General features: G+C 38.3%; 1 protein-coding gene across 3 annotated transcripts in view; it reads right to left on the bottom strand.

Moving 5' to 3' along the window:
- Gk (glycerol kinase) overlaps positions 1-23,813 on the bottom strand; it is an 86,069-nt gene that overhangs the window by 16,360 nt on the left and 45,896 nt on the right. For all 3 annotated transcript variants that reach the window (XM_042692419.1, XM_042692420.1, XM_042692418.1), the window contains 6 exons: positions 22,222-22,331; positions 21,189-21,255; positions 18,267-18,302; positions 17,310-17,377; positions 10,985-11,027; positions 10,456-10,536 (listed from right to left, as the gene is read on the bottom strand). In XM_042692419.1, the coding sequence (XP_042548353.1) occupies positions 10,456-10,536; positions 10,985-11,027; positions 17,310-17,377; positions 18,267-18,302; positions 21,189-21,255; positions 22,222-22,331 (405 nt within the window). The remainder of the gene's footprint in view (positions 1-10,455; positions 10,537-10,984; positions 11,028-17,309; positions 17,378-18,266; positions 18,303-21,188; positions 21,256-22,221; positions 22,332-23,813) is intronic.

Here is a 23,813-nt window from a genome sequence, read left to right on the forward strand (position 1 = left end):
AATTTCCAATTACAAAGTGTAAGATAAGTTTAAGCAGCTTAATATGAGCTTAAAGGTAAAGAACAGCTTAAGGATTACGTGCCCCAGTTCCTTCTGACAGATAATAAAAGTGAGAATTCAGAAATGCGAAAATTCCAAGCCCAGAATAATCTTGCCGCAGGTGGAGAAGGTCATGGGGGCTAGTTAGGGGAGAAAAAGAGTTTCTCAGTGATGAAAAGGATGTAGATGTTTACACCAACACAGATGGTAAGTTGTACTTCAAAAATTCTGTTTTTTTTTCTAAATACAGAGAATAACAAGCAAAATATAAGGGAAGGAAAACTCAAGTGCTACATGTTGACTTGAAGACAGAATCATATCTATGAGACAGACACGGAAATGCACAACAGGCAGAATGACTGAAGCTATAGGCATGATAGCTTTGGGGTTGTTTTTCTCTAATTGGAGCAGTGGCCAAGAATTGGTTCCTCCAGAGGAAAAGTATCCAAATTGCCATATGCACACAGGGAATATTTTTTTTTAAGATATGGAAGTAAAAGAGGGACTATTTGGGGTGGGAAGGTGGCCTAGTGGTAGAGTGCTTGCCTTGCATGCATGAAGCTCTGGGTTTGATTCCTCAGTACCACATAAACAGAAAAAGCCAGAGCTGGAGCTATGGCTCAAGTAGTAAAGTGCTAGACTTGAGCAAAGGAAACTCAGGGACAGTGAACAGGCCCTGAGTTCAAGCTCTAGGACTGGCCAAATGAAGAAGGAGGAGGAAGAGGAGGAGAAGAAGGAGGAGGAGGAGAAGGAGGAAGAAGGAAGAAGAAGGAGGAGGAGGAGAAGGAAGAAGAAGAAGGAGGAGGAGGAGGAGGAAGAAAGAAGAAGAAGGAGAAGGAAGAAGGAAGAAGAAGAAGGGGGGGGACTACTTGGCAAGAAAGAAAAAAGACTAGCCAGAGGAAGGAGGGGAGGAGAGGAAATGAGGGTTAATATGATCACAGTACATTATGTACATGAATGAAACTGTAATAAGGAAACGCATTTTTAATAAAAGATAGGGAAAATCAGGTGCTGGTGGCTCACTCCTGTAATCCTAGCTGCTCAGGAAGCTGAGATCTGAGGATCTTGCTTCAAAGCCAACCTGGACAGGAAAGTGTGTGAGACTCTTATCTCCAATTAACTACCAGAAAAAAAAAAAACAGAAATAGAGCTGAGGCTCAAGGTGGTAGAACACCAGCCTTGAGCAAAAGAGCAGAGGGACATGGCCCAGGCCCTGAGTTCAAGCCCCACAACCCACCCCCCAAAAAAGAGAATAGAAATAGGCTCAATACTTGAAGTTAGGGGCTAGGTGGCGCTCTCCCACTTATATAGGGATGTGGAAAAACAATTGTCCTACTTGTTACTATGGCTTAACAGAGGGAAGCTAAAGCTAGAAGTGAACATTTCAAAATATATGATCAAATCTACAGTGAGAAACCAGTCAATAAAACTTAACACATGAAATAGAATTCATTTCAGCCTGACAGACTTTATTCAAGGAGATAGTCAGAAGCATAGCTTCCACTAAATTATAAACAAAAATAGCCAAGTGTTGAGGGTATTTACCTATCATCCTAGCACTCAGGAGGTTGAAGTAGGAAGATCTCAAGCTTGAGAACAGTCTGGCTATATAGCAAGACCCTACTGCAGAACAGACATGAATCAAAAGAAGAGAAATATAAAAAATTATGTGGATGTGAAAAATAAACCAATAAAATCCTTTCAATGAAAATCTTAAATAAAATAAAATAGTTGGGCCATGGTGGCTTGTACCTATAATCCTAGCTACTCAAGAGGCTGAGATCTGAGGATCTCAGTTCAAAGCCAGTCAGGTGGGAAAGTCTAAGGGAGTCTTACATATAATTTTAAAAAGCCAGAAATGGAGCTGTGGTCCAAGTGGTAGAGCCCTTGCCTTGAGCAAAAAAGCTCAGGGGCAGTATTCAGGCCCAGAGTTCAAGACCCAGGACAGGCACCAGTAATAATAATAATAATAATAATAATAATAATAATAATAATAATAATAATAATGGGTGGCGCTGGGTGCCAGTGGCTCACACCTATAATCCTAGTTACTCAAGAGGCTGAATCTCACAAGGTCGTAGTTCAAAGCCAGATCAGGCAGAAATGTCTGAGAGTCCATCTCCAATAAACCAGCAAAAAGCCAGGCTGCAGGTGTGGTTCAGGAGGTAAGGTACCAGCTTTGAGTAAAAAAGTTGAGAAAGTATGAGGCCTTGTCTTCAAGCTCTAGTACTGGGAAACAATAGCATAATAGGTGTGATAAACTCTATTCTAGATACAGGTGAGTAATTAGTGTTCCCACATGCTGTCATTGGATAAAGATGTCTACATTTACTATGAAAAAATTATTTACACAGAGCTGGGAGTGTGGCTTAGTGGTAAAGTGCTTGCCTAGCATGCATGAAGCCCTGGTTTTGATTCCTCAGTACTACCTAAACAGAAAAAGCTAGAAGTGGTGCTGTGTCTCAAGTGGTAGACTGTTAGCCTTAAGCAAAAGAAGCTCAGGGACAGTACAGACCCTGAGTTCAAGCCCCAGGACTGGCAAAAAAAAAAAACTATGTTTGCACAATCTAGGGAAAGTGAAGATGCACACAAACCATAGCCTAGAAATTTTACTCCTACATAAAGGTATACACATGCATATCAGAAGACATATACAAAATGTCCACAGCAGCAATTTTCATTATAGCCAAATGCCAAAAACAACTCAATATCATCAACAGTTGAATAAACACTAAACTGTGGTAATGAGAATAAATGAAGAAACAGATCTAGGTAACAACATGGACAAATCTCATTAACATAATACTGGGTGAAAAAAAGAAGTTAATCCAAGAAGACAAATGTCAGGTGCTTATGCATCACAGATGTAATCCTAGCTATTCAGAAGGTTGAGATCTGAGGACCACAGTTTAAAGCCAGGAAGGGCAGAAAAGTTCAGGACACTCTTCTCTTTAATTAACCAGTAAAAAGCTAGAAATGAAGGTGTGGCTCAAGTGGTAGAATACCAGCCTTCAAGTGAGAGCATGAAGTCCTGAGTTCAAGTTCCAGGACCAGCACAAAAACACAAGAAAAGACATGACTCAGCTATACATACAACACATGTGTTTTTTTTCTCTGTGCTCCCCTCTCATTATCTTTTGGGTTTTAAATACATAAACTGTTATGATGATAAATGCTGGAACTATAAATAAAAAAGAAGAGGGATAATTAGTCAGGGGAGCCAGAGGAGACTGATGGGGGGCAAAATTGAGAGGTTTTTCAGTGTTGGTAGTGTTCTAGTTCCTGCCTTGGGCACAAGGTAGTGGCACAGTGATGTTTAATGCAGTCTCTGATGTGTGTCCTATAGTTCAGAGCACAAACAAGGCAATGTGTTTTTGTTTATTTTAAAGAAAGAATTTGGAAATGGAAGGTAGACACTAAAAAAACTCACCAGGAATGCAGCACAGAGAAACAAAGAGATCAAAACAAGTTAAAAAGAGCAGTTAAAAGACATGAGGATGGGCTCAAATGTTCCAATATTCATCCGATAGCAATTCCAGAAGAGGGTGGAAGGAATGGTAGAGGAGCAATACTGAAGAGATAATTGCTGAGAATTTTCCAGATCTGTAGACAAACTTGGATCCAAGTACCTAACAGGATAAACAAAAATAAATCCAAACCCAGACACATCATAGGAAAGTGAAAGAGCATCAGTGATAGAGATAATGTTAAAAGATCCTACTTATATCAGATCACCTACAAAGGAATTACATTTAGACTGATAGCAAACATGTCATTTGCATAAAAATGGTCAGAAAGGGGCTAGACATAGGAGTGCACATCTGTGATTCCAGCACTTGGTAAACAGAGCTAAGAAAATTAAGAATTGGAGACCTGCCTAGAAAACACAGCAAGTTTCTGTGCTGTAATGACAAGACCTTGTCTCATAAAATAGCAGGGGCTGGGAATGTGGCTTAGTGGTAGAGTGCTTGCCTAGCATGCATGAAGCCCTGGGTTCAGTTCCTCAGTACCATATAAACAGAAAAAGTCGGAAGTGGCACTGTGGCTCAAATGGTAGAGTGTTAAGCAAAAAGAAGCTTAGGGACAGTGTCCAGTGCCTGAGTTCAAGCCCCAGGACTGGCAAAAAATAGCTAGAGTGATGTAGGATTTCATTCCAACTGTGATGGCAAATTTAAAAAAAAAAACCTGGGGCTGGGAAGGTGGCTCAGTGGTAGAGTGCTTGCCTTGCATGCATGAGGCCCTGGGTTCGATTCCTCAGCACCACATAAGCAAAAAGAAAAAAGCTAGAAGTGGTGCTGTGGCTCAAGTGGTAGAGCACTAGCCTTGAGCTGAAGAGCTGAGGGACAGTGCCCAGGCCCAGAGTTCAGGCCCCACAACTGGACACCCCCCAAAAAACCCCTAAAATGATTAAGTTTATTATTTTATGTAAAAACTAAAGGAGTTTTAAAAAGATGGCTCTCAACAAGAAAACAATGTGAGTGGGACTATAAAACACATGGGACCAAGGAAATAATACTGAGACTAGGAGTGGTGGTACACATCTGCAATCCTAGCACGTGGGAGACTGAGGCAAGAAAGATCAGAAGTCTGAGTCTAGCCTAGGCTACATACTGATTTTCAAAAGCAAACTTAAAAACGAAATGAGGGCTGGAAGCATGAGTCCAGCTAAGTGGTATTACACTAATCTAGCAAGTATGAGGCCATGAGACCCAATCCCCAATACACTCCTACACTAAAGAAAGAAGAAGAAACTATACTGAATCTAGGAAAGAGAATGATACAAGACATCAATAAATATGATTTACTGTTGACTGCAAAACAATTACTACTATTAGGGGCTGGGAATGTGGCCTAGAGGTAGAGTGCTTGCCTTGCATGCATGACGCCCTGGGTTTGATTCCTCAGTACCACATACACAGAAAAAGCCAGAAGTGTCACTGTGGGTCAAGTGCTAAGAGTGCTAGCTTTGAGCAAATGAAGCTCAGGGACAGTGCCCAGGCCCTGAGTTCAAGCCCCAGGACTGGCAAAAAAAAAAACTACTACTATTATATGTTGAAGGAAAATAAAGTAGAAACAAAAACTTCATACAAAATATCATGACTGCTGGTAGAATTGTTACGGGTAAAGTGAACTGCTTATGGTGGGGAGATTGGAAATAAAACATGCTAGCAGAGCATGATGGCTTACATCTGTAATCCTAACTCCTGTGAAGATGGGGATTGGGAGATCAGTGCTTCAAGGCCAGCTCAGGAAACGAGACAGAGAAGTCATCTTAAATAGTAAACCTGGGCATGGAAAGCACTTGTCATCCCAGATACATGGGCGATATCAACGGGAAGATCAGAGTTCAGCCCAGCTGAACAAACATATAAGACATTCTCTGAATAAATAACTAAAGCAAAAAGGGTGAGGAGTGTGGCCAAAGTAGTAAGAATGCACAAGGCACGAGTCATGTTCATTGAAGCAAAGGGTCATTCATCAAGTTTAAAACTTAGCTTTAGGTTTATTTCACGCCAAGATTATAGAACTGTCATTGATGGATTAAGCAGGTTTAAAAATAATTCTGGTGGAAACATGTCACCATGACTATAAGACAATCAACTTTTTTAGGAGTATGGACCACTATGTAGCAATAATTGTATTTTACCAGTTTACTTCATTTATTTCCTGTGTCTTCACTGGAGAAAAAAAGAGGGCAGAGACTTTTGTTTTTTAAATTTGTTTTGTTCCCACTTGGATTTCTAATATCCAGAACAGTGGCTAGTACACAGTTGGTGCTCAATAAAGATTTCTTATATATAAAAAAAAAAAAATTAAACATTATTAGTAAACTATCAAGTTAGGCTGTGGGCATGGTTCAAGTGGTACAGAGATGGTCTAGCAAGCATAAAATATAGCCAGGTACTGGTGGCTCTCGTCTGTAATCCTGCTACTCAGGAAGCTGCAATCCAGTGATCACAGTTCAAAGCCACCTGAGGCAGGAAAGTCTATGAGACTTATCTCCAATAAACTACTCAGAAAAAGTCAGGAGTAAGGGTAAACAAAGGAGGAGGCTGCAATACTTGATAAGTAATGTACTCATTATCTTGCCCATGTAACTATAACCCCTATGTACAGTATGTTCACACAAAAAATAAATTAATTAAAAAAAAAGAAAAAGTCAGGAGTGGAACAGTGGCTCAAGTAATAGAGTGCTAGCCTTAAGTACAAAAGCTCAGGAACACCTCCTAGGCCCTGGCCCTGAGTTTAAGCCCCAGGACTGGCACAACAAAAGCATAAAACTTAACTACACAAAAGACAGAAATCCACCAAATTGAAAAGTTAGTATTACACCATGTTACTCTCAAACCAGAAGGAGAATGAAAAAGAATAGAAAGACTAAAGATAGGAAGTTAGTTTCAGAATTTAAAGAGACTACATGGTAAAATATATACATGAGACTTCCAAGATGAACAACAATCTTTCAAATTAAAGGTATGATGATTAAATATATGCTTTGTAAGTACTTACTTTACAGAGGGAATTAGTATGCATTTACTAAAAAGAAAGTTTTATCAATGTAGCACTCTTCCCTACCGTCCTTTCTGACTTGGTTTAAATTTCTTAAAATCTTTATTTTTTGTCAGTTATGAGGCTTGAACTCTGGGCTTGGGCACTGTCCCTCAGCTCTTCAGCTCAAGGCGAGCACTATACTACTTGAGCCACAGCATCACTTCCTTAAAATCTTTTTTTAATATAATTTTTTTTTTTGCCAATCCTGGGGATTGAACTCAGTGCCTGGGCACTGTCCCTTAACTTCTTTTTGCTCAAGGCTAGCATTCTACCACTTGAGCCACAACACTATTTACAGCTTTTTCTGTCTATGTGGTACTGAGGACTCGAACCCAGGGTTTCATGTATGCTAGGCAAGCACTCAGCCACTAAGCCACATTCCCGGCCCCTTAAAATATCTTCTGATGTTCGTTAATTACAATAAAAAAAAAAACCCACACATGCAAAGAAAAAAATCCTACCTACTACTATTAACATGTTAATGTGGTGTATGCTGAGCCCACTAAGTGAGCAATAAGACATATGTGAGAAGCAGTGAAACAACAGTAGATTCAAAAGCTGGAGGAAAAGACATGCAGATTTTAAAGTAAGGAAATAGTAGGAAGGGGTAGCCTTAGCATCAAGACTTTGATGCTTGAGAGAAGAAATGTAATTAAGTACACTTTTGTTGTCATAGCATCTAAGGGCCCCTCAAAAAATCTTACGAATCTACAATGATGATATAAATTGAAATCAGTAAGTATACGTTTATTAAATCACCAAATGAGATGCACTGGGAAGCATAACAGAGCAAGGAACTAAAAAGATTTCAAAAGAAAGAAATCCACCGAATTGAAAAAAAAAATAGTATTCTACCATTCTACTCTCAAATCAGAAGGAGAATGAGCTAGATTAAATCATTATCTTGAAATTGAACAGGAAGAAACAAAAATATGAATTACATTAACAAACTCTTGTACCAAGATACACATCAGAGCAAACTTGACCTGACAAGGATTCATGGGCAAGAAGGCAAGATATTTTAGCATATGCTTCTGGGGCCAATAGTATGAAGGGGTAAATTAGACTAAATTAATGAACCCACAGGCTGGAGTAGCACAAGCAGTGCTTATGTTAAGAGGAGGACAAATCACATGACTGAGTACAAATTAACCTATTTAGAAAATATCATATTCTGTTTCAGAAGACATGGATGTATTGAATGCATTTAACAAAGAAACTCAGAACTACCAAGCATCTAGAAAGCATGTGAACAAGATTAGTGCACTAGGGCAGTTTGTCATAGAAGAGGAAGCCCCAGACAAACAAATGGTTTCCTCTTAATGTTTGAATACTGAATCCATTGCTCGTGTGTTATTAAGAAACACTTTGCAGAGCTAGAGGTGTAGCTCAAGTGGTACAGTACTTGCTTATCCTGTGCAAAGCCCTGAGCTTCATATCCAGGACCACACACACATATATACAAATATTAGCTGAGTTCAATAAATGGGAATTAAGAAAACATATTAGCAAGCATGGTGATGCATGCCTACAATCCCAGCCCTTGAGAAGCTGAAGCAAGAAGATCATGAGTTCAAGGCCAGCCTAGTCTCCATGTCAAGTTCAAGGCTAGCCTGTGCAATATATTAAGACACTGTCTTCAACAACAACAACAAACAAGCAGTACCAGAAGTTTGGAGTCTGTCTTCAAACAGAAGATGGACGGCTATCAGTAAAGGAGAGAAGATAAAGTTTTCATATTAGGTAAAAAGTGAAGATCAAGCTGAGTGCTGGTGGCTCACGCCTGTAATCCTAGCTACTGCAGGAGGCTGAGATCTTAGGATCACAGTTCAAAGCCAGCCCAGGCAGGAAAGTCCGTGAGACTCTTATCTCAATAAACCACCAGAAAACCAGAAGTGGCGCTGTGGCTCAAGTGGTAGAGCACTAGCCTTGAGCTGAAGAGCTGAAGGATAGCACCCAGGCCCAGAGTTCAAGCCCCACAGCTGACCAAAAACAAAAAGAGAAGATCAGGTGACCTCTGTTCCTCTTCCTGGGGCTTTTTCCAGGTCTAAAGCAGTGTCTTCCATGAGGAAAAAAAGAGAGCTTCTTACTACTATTACTACTACTACTGTACTGCTACAGCAGTAGACAGAGTTGCTATATTCCTGAGAGACTTGCCCAGCCTTTTTTGTGCTACTGTAACTACCACAACGACTACTATTACTGGTAACATGAAGTGCCTATTCGATGGGCCTAGTGCTATAGTGGTGAGTTAAACAGGATCTGTAGAGGGGAAAAAGAGTACATAAGGTATATAAGATGTTGGTTTCTGAGAAATGTTAAGATAGCTTTAGTGCATAAATCAAGTATTTCACAATTTTTTTTTCCAAATAAATAGGACCTGGAGGTGAGTAGTGTTCAGGGAGTGGGAGTAGAAAAACAGAAAGAAAAAAAAAACCCTAAAATTAATATTCTTTATTCTCTAGGACAAACAACTAAAACTAGAAATCTAAATTTTGTCATAATTATCTGGCACACTAGGAAATTTGCCTCACTCAGTAAGTTTCAGATCAATTGTATACTTGCTCATCAAAAGTAGTCATTTCAAAATTGATTGTATAGAAATACTCATGAGAAATATATCTGGTAGAAGAGCTGGGAATGTGGCTTAGTGGTAGAGTGCTTGCTAGCATGCATGAAGCCCTGGGTTTGATTCCTCAGTTCCATATAAACAGAAAAAGTTTGAAGTGGTGCTATGGCTCAAGTGGTAGAGTGCTAGCCTTGAGCAAAAGAAGCTCAGGGACAGTACCCAGGCCCTGAGTTCAAAGCCCCAGGACTGGAAAAAAGGAAAGAAATAGAAAAGAAAAAGAAATATATCTGGTAGAAACAAGGCTTTTCTTTTTTCTCCTCCAAAAATAAAAAGAAATGTATCTGGTAGGATGAGCAAATTAAGCCATTATATTCATTTACATTATGTAAATTTGAATGGTAATTTGAAGGTAGGAGGAATAGGAGGGGGGAAATGGGAGAGAATATTGGAAGAGGTGACATTGATCAAGATGCATTGTACCTATAACCTGACTTATGGAACTGAAACTTCTTTGTACAACTACATTAGTAGTAGTAGTAGTAGTAATAATAATAATAGTAAAATGTATCTAAAGAGTCTAATTTGCATTTCTTAAATGGGGAGCAAGAAATATATCTTTTTTTCTTTCTCTACTTTATCCTGTTATATTAAATAAGTCTCTCCTAAAACTTATTTAAAAAAAGAAATTTATCTGATTTTACTAGAATACTGCTTATTTGGACTTTTTATATGAACATTTCAAATGTCATACCCACTTACCATATCTGATAGACTTAGGCTGACATACTCCCACCACAGTTTTACAAACAAGTTTGAAACAATGACTCCAGTGATTAATGAGGCCATTGCTTTCATTCCCACATTAAAATGTTACATAAAATTGATTTTATTGGGGAGATGACTGAAGAAAAGTTGCTTAGCCTTACTGTGCCCTTTTTGTTCTCTTTGTAACACTGGGGCATTTTGGTTGAAGAAATATAAGAGAAAAAGCCAATCCATTCATTAAACTTTAGGGATGGAAAACTTTAGATTGTAGAGTTAGTTAATATTCCTAAGGCGACACATTCATTGGCATAGTAGCTGAGAAGACATTACAATCAAGGTCTCCTGGGAATCCTGACCCCCTTAGCTCAGTTCTAGGTATTTTCCATTCTTATCAGTGACGAAGAAAAATGGATTTTTTTTTTTGTTTTACATAGTAAGATTTATCAGAAAAGATTGTTAGAAAACACTGTAATTTTCATTAACTTTGAATGTTTGAACGATATGACAATCATTCATCCAAAAGAACTTACTTCCAATGCATAATAAACTGGTTTGTCCCTGCCAAGTTTGTAAGCCACAGTGGTCAGAAGGCCGTGCTCAGAAAATACACACTGTAGGAAACAAAAATGATTTCAGTGTGGAGAAAATTAAAAGAGAGCTTTTTACTATTTAAAACTTAACATGCACAAAACAATTCAATCAATTAAACACTAATAATCTTTTAAAATAAATCTCAGTCAAAATTGTTAGTATTACAAACTTGAGCTATGCAAAAAAGTACTCCTTGTTCTAACTTACATTTTCATTAAGAATCTAAAAAGACCATAGTCTAGAGTCTCCACCAATGCTAAAAGTGCACATAAAATTCGGACATAAAATGGGTCTTTTTGTAATCAATGGAACTTCAGAATTTTCACCACTTTTATTGAGCTCCAAATTAAGTGATAGTAAAGATTAAAATCTTAAGACTGAAAAATCACTTAATGGAAAATTATTTACAAGCATTATATGATGTTAAAGACTTTCAATCTTCTAATTTAGATGAAAAAAAAAACCAACCTTATGGCCTGTGTTACATAACAAGAAACATCCTGTTCCATACCTATAGATAGAAGAAAAAAATGATAAGTATAATAATGTTATTGCAACAACTAGTATATATCTGAGACAAGCAGAAAAGGTCAGATAAGGTGACATTAAGCAAAATGAACTCCAAGATAAGGACACAAGTGGTTTTTTCTTTCTTGCTATTGTTTCTCGTGTATTTATAAGGTACCACATGATTTTTTGTTGCTTTGTATCTCCCTCCCCCACAGTATAACCCATTTTCACTGTATTTGATGTTGGTATAATTTGGGGAGCGGAAGGGAAAAAACAAATTGTTTAAATAGGGATACAGGTGGACCCATTGCAACAATGAGATAAACAAGATGCTATGTCGAAAAACGAACTTTACAGTTTGGGGGGGAGGGGAGGAGGAGGGCGGTGAATGTAGTTGTGGAGATGGTAGGAAAGGGATTGTAGGGGGAAACAAAGGAGGGGGCTACAATGCTTGATAAGAAATGTACTCATTACCTTGCTCGTGTAATTGTAACCCCTCTGTACAGTATTTTCACAATAAAAAACTTACTTAAAATAAAAAGCAAATGATGAAGCCTTAATACTACATATGATCTAAAAGTGAAATGTAGTACAATAAGTCATATTGAAAGCTAACAAATATCATATACTCTGTATGTAAAAACATTTCAAAGATTAGTCTAGAAGAAAATGTAGTGAGGACAATCATGCAAAGCCAAAGCTCAACCACTGAGCTACATATCCTTATCTCTAGTTCTAGAACAATCTTTTTTGGCAGTAGTAGAATTTGAACCAGGGCCTTGCATTTGCTTGGCTGGCACTTGACTACTTGGGTCATGCCTCTATCCTGGATTTTTGCTGGCTGTTTTAGAGATAAAATCTTGTAGCCTTTACTGACAAGCATGGCTTCAAACTGTAATTTTCTGATTTCAAAATCCTGTATAGTTTGGATTACAGATGTCCAGCTAGAGTAATCTTAATGGAGAAAATGCATCTATAGCATTAAACATTTAGTTAGTGATAGCCCAGGGCTGTTTATAAGATACCACTGAATTGTAACAATTATGTCACAGTTATAGCACTACCATGAAATAAAAGCATCATGACTGGCAGCCATTCACCAGTATGATTGTATGACAGCTTAGCTCCATCATGAATATGGTCATAGACTGAAAAATTCCAGTTTTCTGGCAGGGTGCACAGAGTATGAGAGTATAGCTGGAAAGGTGGAGAAAAGTAGCATAGAAAGAAAAGCTATTAAGCCAGGTATGAGTGGCTCATGTGTGTAATCCTAGCCCAGGAGGCCGAGACCTGGAAGATTACAGGTTGAAGCCATCCTAAGCAGAAAAGTCCTCCAGATTCCATCTCCAATTAACCAGTAAAAGGCTGGACTGGAGATGTGGCTGAAATTATAGAGTGCCAGCTGTGAGCAAGAGAGCCCAGTGAGAGTGCAAGGCCGTTAATTCAAGCCCTAGCATCAACACAAAAGACAACAGAAAAGCTATTTAGGCCTAGCTTCCTTATGCTCTCTGTTGGATAAGGTGTTATAACAGTAGTGGCCTCTCAGAGCCAGAATGTAATATGTCTGGTATAGAAGAACTGGATTTACTTGGTGGCAGCCTTATCAGTATAAGCTTTGGACTCTGCAACAAGCCTGGCATTTGGACATTAATGGATAGTTTTGACATATGGCATGGAGATAAGTGGCCTCAAATGATAGCAATAAGGATCACAGAGAAACATTTTGAAATTGAGTGGGAATAACAAGGTGGCTATGGTTATGGCTGACTCTGCCTGGGTTTGAGCTTTCCTCTCCACACGCCTTGCTGGTCTCACTATGCTTGGTGACATTCCAGCAGGAGGGAGATGGGACCGTGCTCAATTGAAGAGATGGCAAGAAGGATCCCGGAAAGAAGTCACTATCAGTATATGGATCTTATCAGCTGCATTTTCCTTGCACAATGAATATGAAGCAGATGTGATTTTTGAATAAACATTTTCATTAGGCACTATTATTATAAATAAGGATTAGATGAAGCTATTCCATCTCTTTCCACCAAAATAGATTATTGGCTTGTTGGATGAACACATGCCACATTTAGGGAGCATGTGACTAATAAATATCTAAGTTTGTAAAGACACTTGTCAGGGGGTAAAGGGAAATAAGTGAGAGTGACCAAAGGCGGGGGTGTTGATCAGGCAGAGTACACTGTATGCATATACGGACATGTTAAAATCAAACGTCTTTGTGTAACTAATTGCTAATAAAAATGTGGGGAGAAACCCAACGTACTCTTAACCTAAAATACACTTTTTTTCTTTTTTTCTTTTTTTTTGGGGGGGGGGGTCCAGTCATGGGCCTGATCTCTGGGCCTGGGCGCTGTCCCTCAGCTCTTCAGCTCAAGGCTAGCACTCTACCACTTGAGCCACAGCGCCACTTCTGGCTTTTTTTTCTGCTTATGTGGTGCTGAGGAATTGAACCCAGGGCCTCAGGCATGCAAGGCAAGCACTCTACCACTGAGCCACCTTCCCAGCCCTACTTTTTTTCTTTGTGTCACTACTGGGGCTTGAACTTGGTGCCTGTGCTCTGTCCTGGGGCTCTTTTTGCTCAAGGTTGAGTCATAGTTCTATGTTGGGCTTTATGTGATTCATTGGAGGTAAGAGTCTCATAGACTTTTCCTGCCTGGGTTATTTTTGAACCCAGATCCTCAGATATCAGCCTCCTGAATAGCTACAATTACAGGTGTAAGCTAATGGCATACTGCATAAAAAGACACTTGTCAAATGATACTAGGTACAGGTAGTAAACTATTACCACCAAGTTGTATATTTGAAGTTCATCTTTGTAAATAGATATGAAAACTAAAGTTTATTATTTCATGCCTTTTACAGAAGAAATCTAATCTGTACCAATTTAGTAACTACACTTAAACGCTATATTCAAGATGGAAAACACAAAATGGATGAGAAGGCTCAAGGAACTAAAGAAAAGTGAATGCATAAGGTAGTACATAATGAATTTATCAACATACAAACAGACTTGTTCTCTATGTTTAGAGCCTAGCTATTGGAGCAGGATGTAGGCAATCATACTCATATTGCATTATTCTGTCTTCCTAGCCATATGTATCTTTCACTATTTATGTGGTCTACCATAATCTTTCTCAGCCATTTACTGTGTTCAAACATGCCAGCCATATATCTGGCTTTGGTAAATTTTGAAGAAGTAAAAGTTAGGGCCAGGCCGGGTGCCTGTAGCTCACCCCTGTAATCCTAATAACTCAGGAGGCTGAGATCTGAGCATCGCAGTTTAAAGCCAGCCCAGGAAAGGCCATGAGACTCTAACCTCCAACTAACCATTAGAAAACTGGAAGTGGCACTGTGGCTCAAGTGGTAGAGTGCTAGCCTTGAGCTGAAGAGCTCAGGCACAGCACCCAGGCCCAGAGTTCAAGCCCCACAACCAACTAAAAAAAAAAAAAGTTAGGGCCAGGGGACATAGCTCAAGTGAGAGTGCCTGCTTAGCAAGTGTGAAAAGGCCCAGAGCTCAAATCTCAATACTACTTTTGACAAAAATAAACATGTGCCAGGCGCTGGTGACTCACACCTGTAATCCTAGCTACTCAGGAGGCTGAGATCTGAGGATCACAGTTCAAAGCCAGTCCAGGCAGGAAAGTCTGTAAGACTCTTATTTTCAATTAACCACCAGAAAACTGGAAGTGGTGCTGTGACTCAAGTGGTAGAATACTAGCCTTGAAATGAAGAGCACAGGAACAGTGCCTAGGCCCAAACTTCAAGCCCCACGACCAACCAAAACAAAAGTTTCCTAACTTTTAAACTCCAAAACACTACTTCAAAGTTTCCTATTGGCACATAAATTCTGATTGATGCCCAATTAACTGTCTATCTGTGTTCCTTCCTCTCAGGGAGAGAAATGTGAGATCAAGATCTTACAATTGGCTAGTTTTCTCTTCCAACCTGCAGTAGCCACTGAGGTATTCAAACAAGCACTCTCAACTTCTATTAATCATTTAAGGACTTGGCTGATAATGGTCAAGTGGAAGATGGAGAGAGTCTCAGACAGATAGAGAGACAGAGAGAGAGACAGAGAGAAGGAAATGTTGGCAATTTTATTGAATCCCTATCATGTTCTATATACTGGACTAGGCATTTGACATTAAGAGATAGCATCTAATTTACTAGCATTAGTGTTCCTGGCAGAGAAGGAAGGGATATAAAATAACCTACTTTTTCTACCTCCTGATTCAGTTGCCTGGAACCTGGATTCAAAGAATATGTTTTCATACTCCTGCTGACTCAAGTGCACTTTGATCATAAAAACCCCAGGTTACTATAACCTGTAAAAAAAATTTGTCATTCCCCCTCCCTGCAACAAACTTTAGACATAAATAATGTCATACTCCTACATAAGATCTGCTGAACAACAAGAATATTTATTCTAGAACAATTACATATTCCATTATACTTGTCAAATCTGATAAGTTAGGAAATCCTCATTAGAAGAACCATCAAATATAGAATCTCTTGTCTGGTCTGTGGAAAGCTTATCTACACAGGGCTATAAAGCACAGAGATTAAGAGTCATAGTAAAGGAATTTGCATATGCTTAATTTGCATATTTGAAAATAGAATAATGAAGCCTATTTCAAGAAGAGGGAGATAGGGAAGATGGATAGAGAATAATCACATCACACACTTAGTAGCTTTATGACAATGAATAAATTAACTATCCTCTCTAAATATCAGTTTCTTAATTATTCCTATAGAAGAGGAATAATTGTGTTCCCATATATTAGGATTTATATGGATTAAATAATATAAGAAATTAAAAGCATGAAACATTATATATAAAACAACCACTGTCTGCATATGTGTTACAATTTTCAGCTTTGAGGGTAAGTTTCTTTTCTTCAAATTATGTAACAGGCAGGCATTTTAATGTTCAAAGATTATCTTCAAATAGTATAGTTGAGGTTGCAACAGAAAGATCACAAAAATCAGAGACAGTGGGCTCCACCTCTGCCTTTGACTCAAGGCTACCAATTTAAACAACCACTTAAACGCTCTGAGCATTAGTATTCTCATCCTAAGGCGGGATTCATTATCTTACTACTGTTAGAGGGCTTGTGGGTAGTAAGGAGATGATGACATGTCAAATCTCTACTACTTTTATTCTTTCTGCTTCTTGTCAGAGGATAAAGAGGAGAAAGCACAGCATCAGGAAAACATCTACAAAATATGACTTCATAATTAGTGTTTAAAAAAACCTTGGGCAAGAATATACTGAGCTGAGTGCTGGTAGCTCACACCTGTAATTAGCTACTCAGAAGGCTGAGATCTGAGGATCACAGTTCAAAGCCAGTCCTGGCAGGAAAGTCTGTGAGACTTTTTATCTCCAATAAACCACTCAGAAAATTGGAAGTGGCACTAGGCTCAAGTGGTAGAGCACTAGCCTTGAGCTGAAGAGCTGAGGGACAGCACCCAGGCCCAGAGTTCAAGCCCCACGACCAACAACAACAACAAAAAGAATAATATACTGAAAATTATATTATTATTATTAATATTACTTCTGCCTGGTCCTGGGGTTTGAACTCAGGGTCTGAGCATTGTCCCTGAGCTTCTTTGTGCTCAAGGCTGGTACCATACCTTGAGGCATAGCATCACTTTTTGCTTTGTCTGAGTAGTTTAATGGAGATAAGAGTCTCATAGACTTTCCTGCCCAGGCTGGCTCCAAACCACGAACCTCAGATCTCAGCCTCCTGAGTAGCTAGGCTGACAGGAGTGAGCCACTGGCACCTGGGTGAAAATTATTAATTCACATTATGGTCCTTCTTCATCTCCTCCAAGCTTTCTCTCTTCCCCCACCAATCTCATTGTCCTAAAAAAGGCGCAAGAATAGGGCCTTGTGGGGAAAAAACAGAGTTGGATCATGCCTGACCCTCAAGAGGCTGAGGCAGAAAGATTATAAGTTCAAGGCCAGTCTGGGTTACATAGTACCTCCTCTTTCCCTTCAATAAAGGCAAGAATATTCAGAACTGAAATTTATTTCCTGCGATAAAAAAGGTAATAGACTTTAATAAAGTGAAGTCTTTACAAATTGGGATGTTATATGGTGTAACATATTTTATTTGAAGGAAATTTTTAAAAATTTAAAAATAAAGATACTAATATTAGACTGAGTTTTTTGGGCCTGAATGAAAGTCAGAAAGCTTTCTCCTCCAAAACACCAATGGGAAAACAAACATTTAAAACAACAGTATTTTTAAAGTCTATATCTTGAACTCACGTGTTTTTAGCTTGTCCATCCTGGAAACACATTTGTCCTACTAAAGCAGCAGATTGGTCTCCCAAACACTGAAAGTATAAATGACATTAAAAAAAACATTATAACACTATTACTAATTTTCTTTTTTAGAAGAGCCAGAAGGTTTACTTTTTCATGTTATCTATCAAGGAGTGGAATGTTTTTCATTTCTCTTTCCCCTATTTAGCCAATTTTTCTCATTTGTAATAACCCTACAAGATAATAGTCATGGGAAAGGAGAATCAAAATTAATTTTGCCAAAATTTCCAATGGCTCATCCATGTCACATAAAAATAAGAACTGGCTAGGTGCCGGTGGCTTATACCTGTAATCCTATCTACTCAGGAGGCTGAGATCTGAGGATCGAGGTTCAAAGCCAGCCCAGGCAGGAATGTCCATGAGACTCTTATCTCCAATAAACCACCAGAAAACCAGAAGTGGTGCTGTAGCTCAAGTGGTAGAGTGCTAGCCTTAAGCTGAAGAGCTGAGGGACAGCGCTCAGGCTCAGAGTTCAAGCCCCATGACCGACAAAAAAAATAATAAAAATAAGAACTGGACAATTTTGCTGATGTTACTTGTTTCTCCTTAGTTTAAGAAGGGGCTTACTGCCGGGTGCAGGTGGCTCACGCCTATAAGCCTAACTACTTAGGTGCCTGAGACCTGAGGATCATGATTAAAAGCCAGTCTGGGCAGGAAAGTGTGTGAGACTCTTATCTCCAATTAACCACTAGGAAACCAGAAGTGGCGCTGTGGCTCAAGTGGTAGAGCACTTGCCTTGAGCTGAAGAGCTCAGGGACAGTGCCCAGGCCAAGTTCAAGCCTCACAACCGACCAAAAAACAACAACAAAGGACATACTGACTAAGATAGAGGAGGAAACTGACAATATAACAGGGTGGGAATGGGGAGCTAACAACTTGGTGTTTAGTGATTAAACTTACCCCAGATATTGGCACACCTTCCAAAGCCCCGGCTTTCTAATAAAGTTTAAAAAAGAAATTAGAAACAGTCAAAAATTTTTGGCTCTACAAATAGAACTCAATAGGAATGAACATGAAGAGCAACGTGCCAGAGGATGTGGGCGACAAGACAAAGCAAGTGTTTCAACTCTATGAGTGGTACAGAGACAAGACACTAGAAATATTTCTAGAATGACAAGAAGAGACGTGGTATTGGAAAATGAACATAAAACATGGACTGGGAATCAGGAGACATGAGCTCTATTCCTAGTTAGTTAGTGTTAGGCCACAAGCAGGCTGCTGAAATTTCTCTAGACTACAACTTACTTATTTACAAAATGAGTACCTGGCTAGGTGATTACTGAAGCCCATTACTGCTTTGTTATTATTGCTGCTATTATTATGACTTGTCTAGCATATGCTTTAGGATAGCTATGGAATGAGCATGGAACATAATTGTTTTTGAGAAAGCCATTTTTTATTGACGGTTCTTTTTACTTAAAGTGCTCTTCAGGAAGAAAGAAAAGTGTTCAGTCATTAGATTTTTCTGCTCATAGTAAACATCACTCTTCAAATCTATGCAGGCAACAGTTGAAATGTGGCATGAATAATGAGGTTTTATTTGGATCAATGTGGTCAACATTCTTGAAAGAAACATGAGTTTTAAGTGAATGATTGTTGAGAGGTTATCACTTAGGTAAAATAAAAACATAATAGGGTTGGGGGATGTATCTCAATGGTACGGGTATTGCCTAGCATACGAGAGGATCTGAGTTTGATCCTTAGGACCACTAAAATTACATTTTAAAAAAAGAACACAAAGCTATTTTTGCTGATATCAAAACATTAGGGGAAATAATAAAAGGGATCCCTTAAGTAAGGGTGGTATACCAGAAAGAGCACCAAATAAAGGCTATGGAGTGACTCCTTTGCCTGTTGTTCATGAGCAAATGGCCCTGGGTGCTAATGGCTACTGGGAGCCCTTCAGCACCCTGGCTATCAAAGTGAAGGGAAGAATAGAATCTTCCTCATGTATCTATGATGCTGAGGAATAACATATATGTGAGAAACATTTACAAAAATTAAAAAATCCCCTATAGATAGCTGGAATTATTTTATTTCTTTAAGAACTGCTATATTTCAAGTTATTTTCTTTTCCCAGTGCTAGAGATCTAACACAAGGACTTGTAAAACTACTATGCAAGTTCTCTATCACTAAATGACACCCATAGCCCAAGACCTGCTGTTTTTATTTACTATATATTTTCTTCAAAAACCTAAACCTAGATTCTAAGCAAAGGCTAAATAAATTGCTTAAAGGACTTAAAGTGAAACGACAGGGAACCTAGAGGCTTCATCTTGACTTATCTAAATGCTGTATGTCTGCTTATACTTTTGAAATTATGAAACCTAGCAGAATGTACTTCAGGCACATGAAGCGCTCCTTTTTTCTTCAAGTGGGGGGGAGGGAGGCTTCTGGAGGATTCCTGGAGCATCCTCTGATGAAGCATGCAGAAAAAGTGACAGTGCATTTCCAACTAACTAGTCTGAAAAAAATCAATGAAGATAACATTTAAGATAAATGTTTCAAATATTTTTAAATGATATCTAAATTCCCTATTATTCTAAAGCTCAAAGTACATTATAACTGTACTTTGAAATAGGTAACATCATCATCACTCATTCCAGGAACCTAGCTCTTTTATTTTGGGAAGCATTACTCTTGGTCTTAAGAAATGAATAGGATTAATTTTTTTTAAAAAAAAAAACAAACTAAACTGAGCTTATATTTTGGAGGGTAATGGAAATTCTAGGTAAGTCTGTTTGGTAAATGAACTTCTGCTTGTCTAAAAATAAATGGAAATGCACTGTATCTTTTCCAAATGAATGGGCAGCATAATTGGTGGGTAACCTACTCACCAGGCTATGAGAGATTTTCTATAGTCAGCAAGAGGAAAAAGGGGGACAGAAGCATAACATTTTAAATGCAAGAGAAAACTAGGCCAGTTAACTGTTTTCTTTCAATCACTGAAACTATTTCTCAAGAATAGTTTCTTTTCTCTGAGACAACTCAGTTTGTGGTAAGTGTGAAGGTGTCAAAGCACTTTTATTATAGATATTGTGGTGGCGACGCCTGCCTTAAGAAATTCCATGTCGCCTTAAAAAAGCTTTATTAAAAATTAAACAGTGCAATCTCAAGGTTCATCCAGAGCATTTGGGCTTCAACTCTATTCTAATGAACTCTATAAAGGAATTTCTTTCTAATCTTCTGGTAAGTTGTCTTAAACTTATCCATTTTTATCACAAATTCTCCACTTTCATACTCAAATACAAATTCCAATTCTCCTAGAGGTTCTCATTACATATGTCTGACCACAAATTCTCAATGATGCAACATACTTTTTGCTGAAACTACTTTTTGTGAGGTTTCAATGCAAGCAATAATAAAAATATTATGGAAATCAGTTTAATTAGCAATCTCAATTCAGAAACAGACTCTTTAATTTCAGTTTCTTGGCTAGATCTTTCTCAGGATAACAAGAGCCATTAGGAAACATTCTTTAAGAAAAAGAACTCGAATAATCTATGAATAGTACCTGCTCAAAATTAAAAGCAGATTATCATAGCTACTAGTTATTTTGATTGAAAATAATAAACTGGCTCAAACATTCCCACACCACTGTTTGAAGTTAGGTAATCCTAAGAAAAATCAATTAAAGTTTGTAAGTTTATGAAGACTATTTGTACTATTTTTAGTTATAAAACTATTTAAACAACTTTTTACATAGTACCAACATTCACAGAAAAGGTCCATATCCCAAACTATAAAACACAATAAAATTGACTATTGAATTTTGAATAGTAATTTTTTAAGTCTTCCCCTCCCCCTTTTAATATTTTTACCATTAAGCCATAGATCTCAGAAGAACTCCGGACATTTGGAAGAATTTCCATTGGAATTCCAAAAAATCTGAAAAATATCATGTTTGGGTATATGACACCATTTGAATAAACACCTAGAAAATTTTATATGCACTCAAAGGAAAAATATAAATAATTAGAAAATGCATTGAAACATAGTTAAAGTAATAGGTATATAAACCATCAGACTATAGTTATATGTTTAAAATGTTTTTGTGTATGCCAGTCCTAGGGCTTTAATTCAGGGCCCAGGAGCTGTCCCTGAGCCTTTTTGTTTAAGGCTGGCACTCTACCACTAAAGTCATAGCTTAACTGCCAGCTTTTTGCAGTTTATTTGGAGGTAAGAATCTCATAGACTTTCCTGCCTAGGTTGGTTTTGAGCCCTGACCCTCTGATCTCAGCCTTCTGAGTAGCTAAGATTACAGGTATAAGGCACTGGCACCCAACTGATTTTTTGGCAGTACTAGGGGTTTCTAGGCAAGCAATCTACCACTTGAGCCACTACCCAGCCCTATATTTGGGCACTTAACACTCTACCTTTGTGTAATCAATTCAATAAAAATTAAAAGTACACTAAGAAACCAAAGTACTTTTCTAAAGGAATCTTAATGCATTCAGAGTAATTAGTTGCACCTGTTTATTATATGCAGTAGTAAGTCTCCCTTAAAAAAGAATATAACAGGGACTGGGAAGGTAACTCAGTGGTAGAATGCTTGCCTTGCATGCATAAGGCCCTGGGTTCAATTCCTCAGCACCACATAAGCAGAAAAAATTGGAAGAGGCACTGTGGCTCAAGTGATAGAGCACTAGCCTTGAGCCGAAGAGCTGAGGGACAGTGCCCAGGCCCAGAGTTCAAGCCCCATGACCGACAAAAAAAGGAAATATAACATACACTTTCATATTGCAGTTGTCAATAGTTAAATTGTGGTGATCCACTAAAGTGATAATAGTGACGCTTGGGTTATAAATAAGTAACACACTGGGAAAGCTATACTTAGGGTAATACACAACTTACTCGCAGAGCTCTTTATCCCATTCTAAAGAATGAATGTTGAAAAGCATTGTCCTACTTGCATTCGTTACATCAGTACAGTGGACACCACCATTGACTCCTCCTGTCAGACTCTAGACAGAATATAACAGACAAGATTAAATTTGTAATATTTGCAATTTAATTTACATTGCTATTGTTAAGGGCCACAATCAGCAGCAGAGCACAAAAAGCACAACATTCCAGTTACTGAGTTTTCTAGTTTTCAGCAATGTTTAATAGAAATAAAATGTGAGCTACATCCATAATTATAAGCATTGTAGCCATGATTTTAAAACCACAGAAAGAAGCAGGTGAAATTAATTTTAATAACACTATTTTATTAAACTCAATATAATTTTTGTGCCAGTATTGGGGCTTGAACTCAAGGCCTTATGCCCTTGCTTGGCTTTTTCCCCTCATGGCTGGCTATCTACTGCTTGAGTCAGGCCTCCAGTTCAGGTAATTTGTTGGTTAATTGAAAATATCAATCTCCAGGACTTTTCTACACAGGCTGTCTTCAAACCTTAACTCTCAGATCTCAGCCTCCTGAGCAGCTAAGATTACATGTGTGAACCAATAGTGGCCAGCTTTCCAAATATAATATGAATATGTAACCGATATTTAAAATTACCAAACAATTGGCCTTCTTTTGGTACAGTCTATGTACTTTATAGTCATAGTGCATCATAGTTCTAAGTGACTGTATTTCAAGTATCCATAAACACATGGGGCTTGTGGCCACAGAGTTAGTGTAATCTTAGTTAGTGGGTGGTTAAACAAACGGAAAGAAATCAGTTTTGTTTTTATCTTATCTTTGGAAAATTCAGTCTTACTCAATTTTACTATGTGAAATAAATGGAAAAGTTTGCCTACCTAAGGGCTTTAGAGACATGTATTCTCAATTTTTTTTCTTTCTTAATAACAATTCACATATATCCTGAAGATAAGAGTTTAAAATTCCATATTAACACCTACAACCAGGAAGTACATTCAGTGCTGCCCCTATTTATAAAAGGAACGAAGGTGGACAAATGACACCCTTCAGTCTCCAGCTCACAGTTCCCACATCCTGTCTCTCTGGTTGAAGGCAATTGTAATAGCTACTCATTCAACTATGACTGGCACATAATAAACAGCTGGTCCTTTGCACAACTGCCCTGTTCTAAGCACAGGGAGGGGATGGATAAGGCATTTCATCCAGGAAATGATTCTGAAAGACCTGCTTTGTGGATCTGGCAAGTGAGAAACAAGACAATATTCCCTTGTGTTTCCTCAAGTGTCGAAAAATGTTCACATACTACTTAAAAATGCAATGATATACTTGGGTTTGTGTTAAAATGATCTGTCAGAGGCTAGGTACCAATGGTTTACACCTATAATCCCAGCTACTCAGGAGGCTAACAGCTGGAGGATCACCATTTAAAGCCAGTCTGGTTATCTTGGAGACTTAACTTTAAAATAAAGAGTAAAAAGCCAGGGTGGAGGCATGACTCAAATGGTAGACTGTGGGCCAAGCAAGCCAAGTTAAGCAAGTAAGTGCTCAAGGCCTTGGATTTAAACCCCCAATACTAGGG

Source organism: Dipodomys spectabilis, unplaced genomic scaffold, assembly GCF_019054845.1.
Source record: "Dipodomys spectabilis isolate Male_0828 unplaced genomic scaffold, ASM1905484v1 ptg000156l, whole genome shotgun sequence".
Lineage (NCBI taxonomy): Eukaryota > Metazoa > Chordata > Mammalia > Rodentia > Heteromyidae > Dipodomys > Dipodomys spectabilis.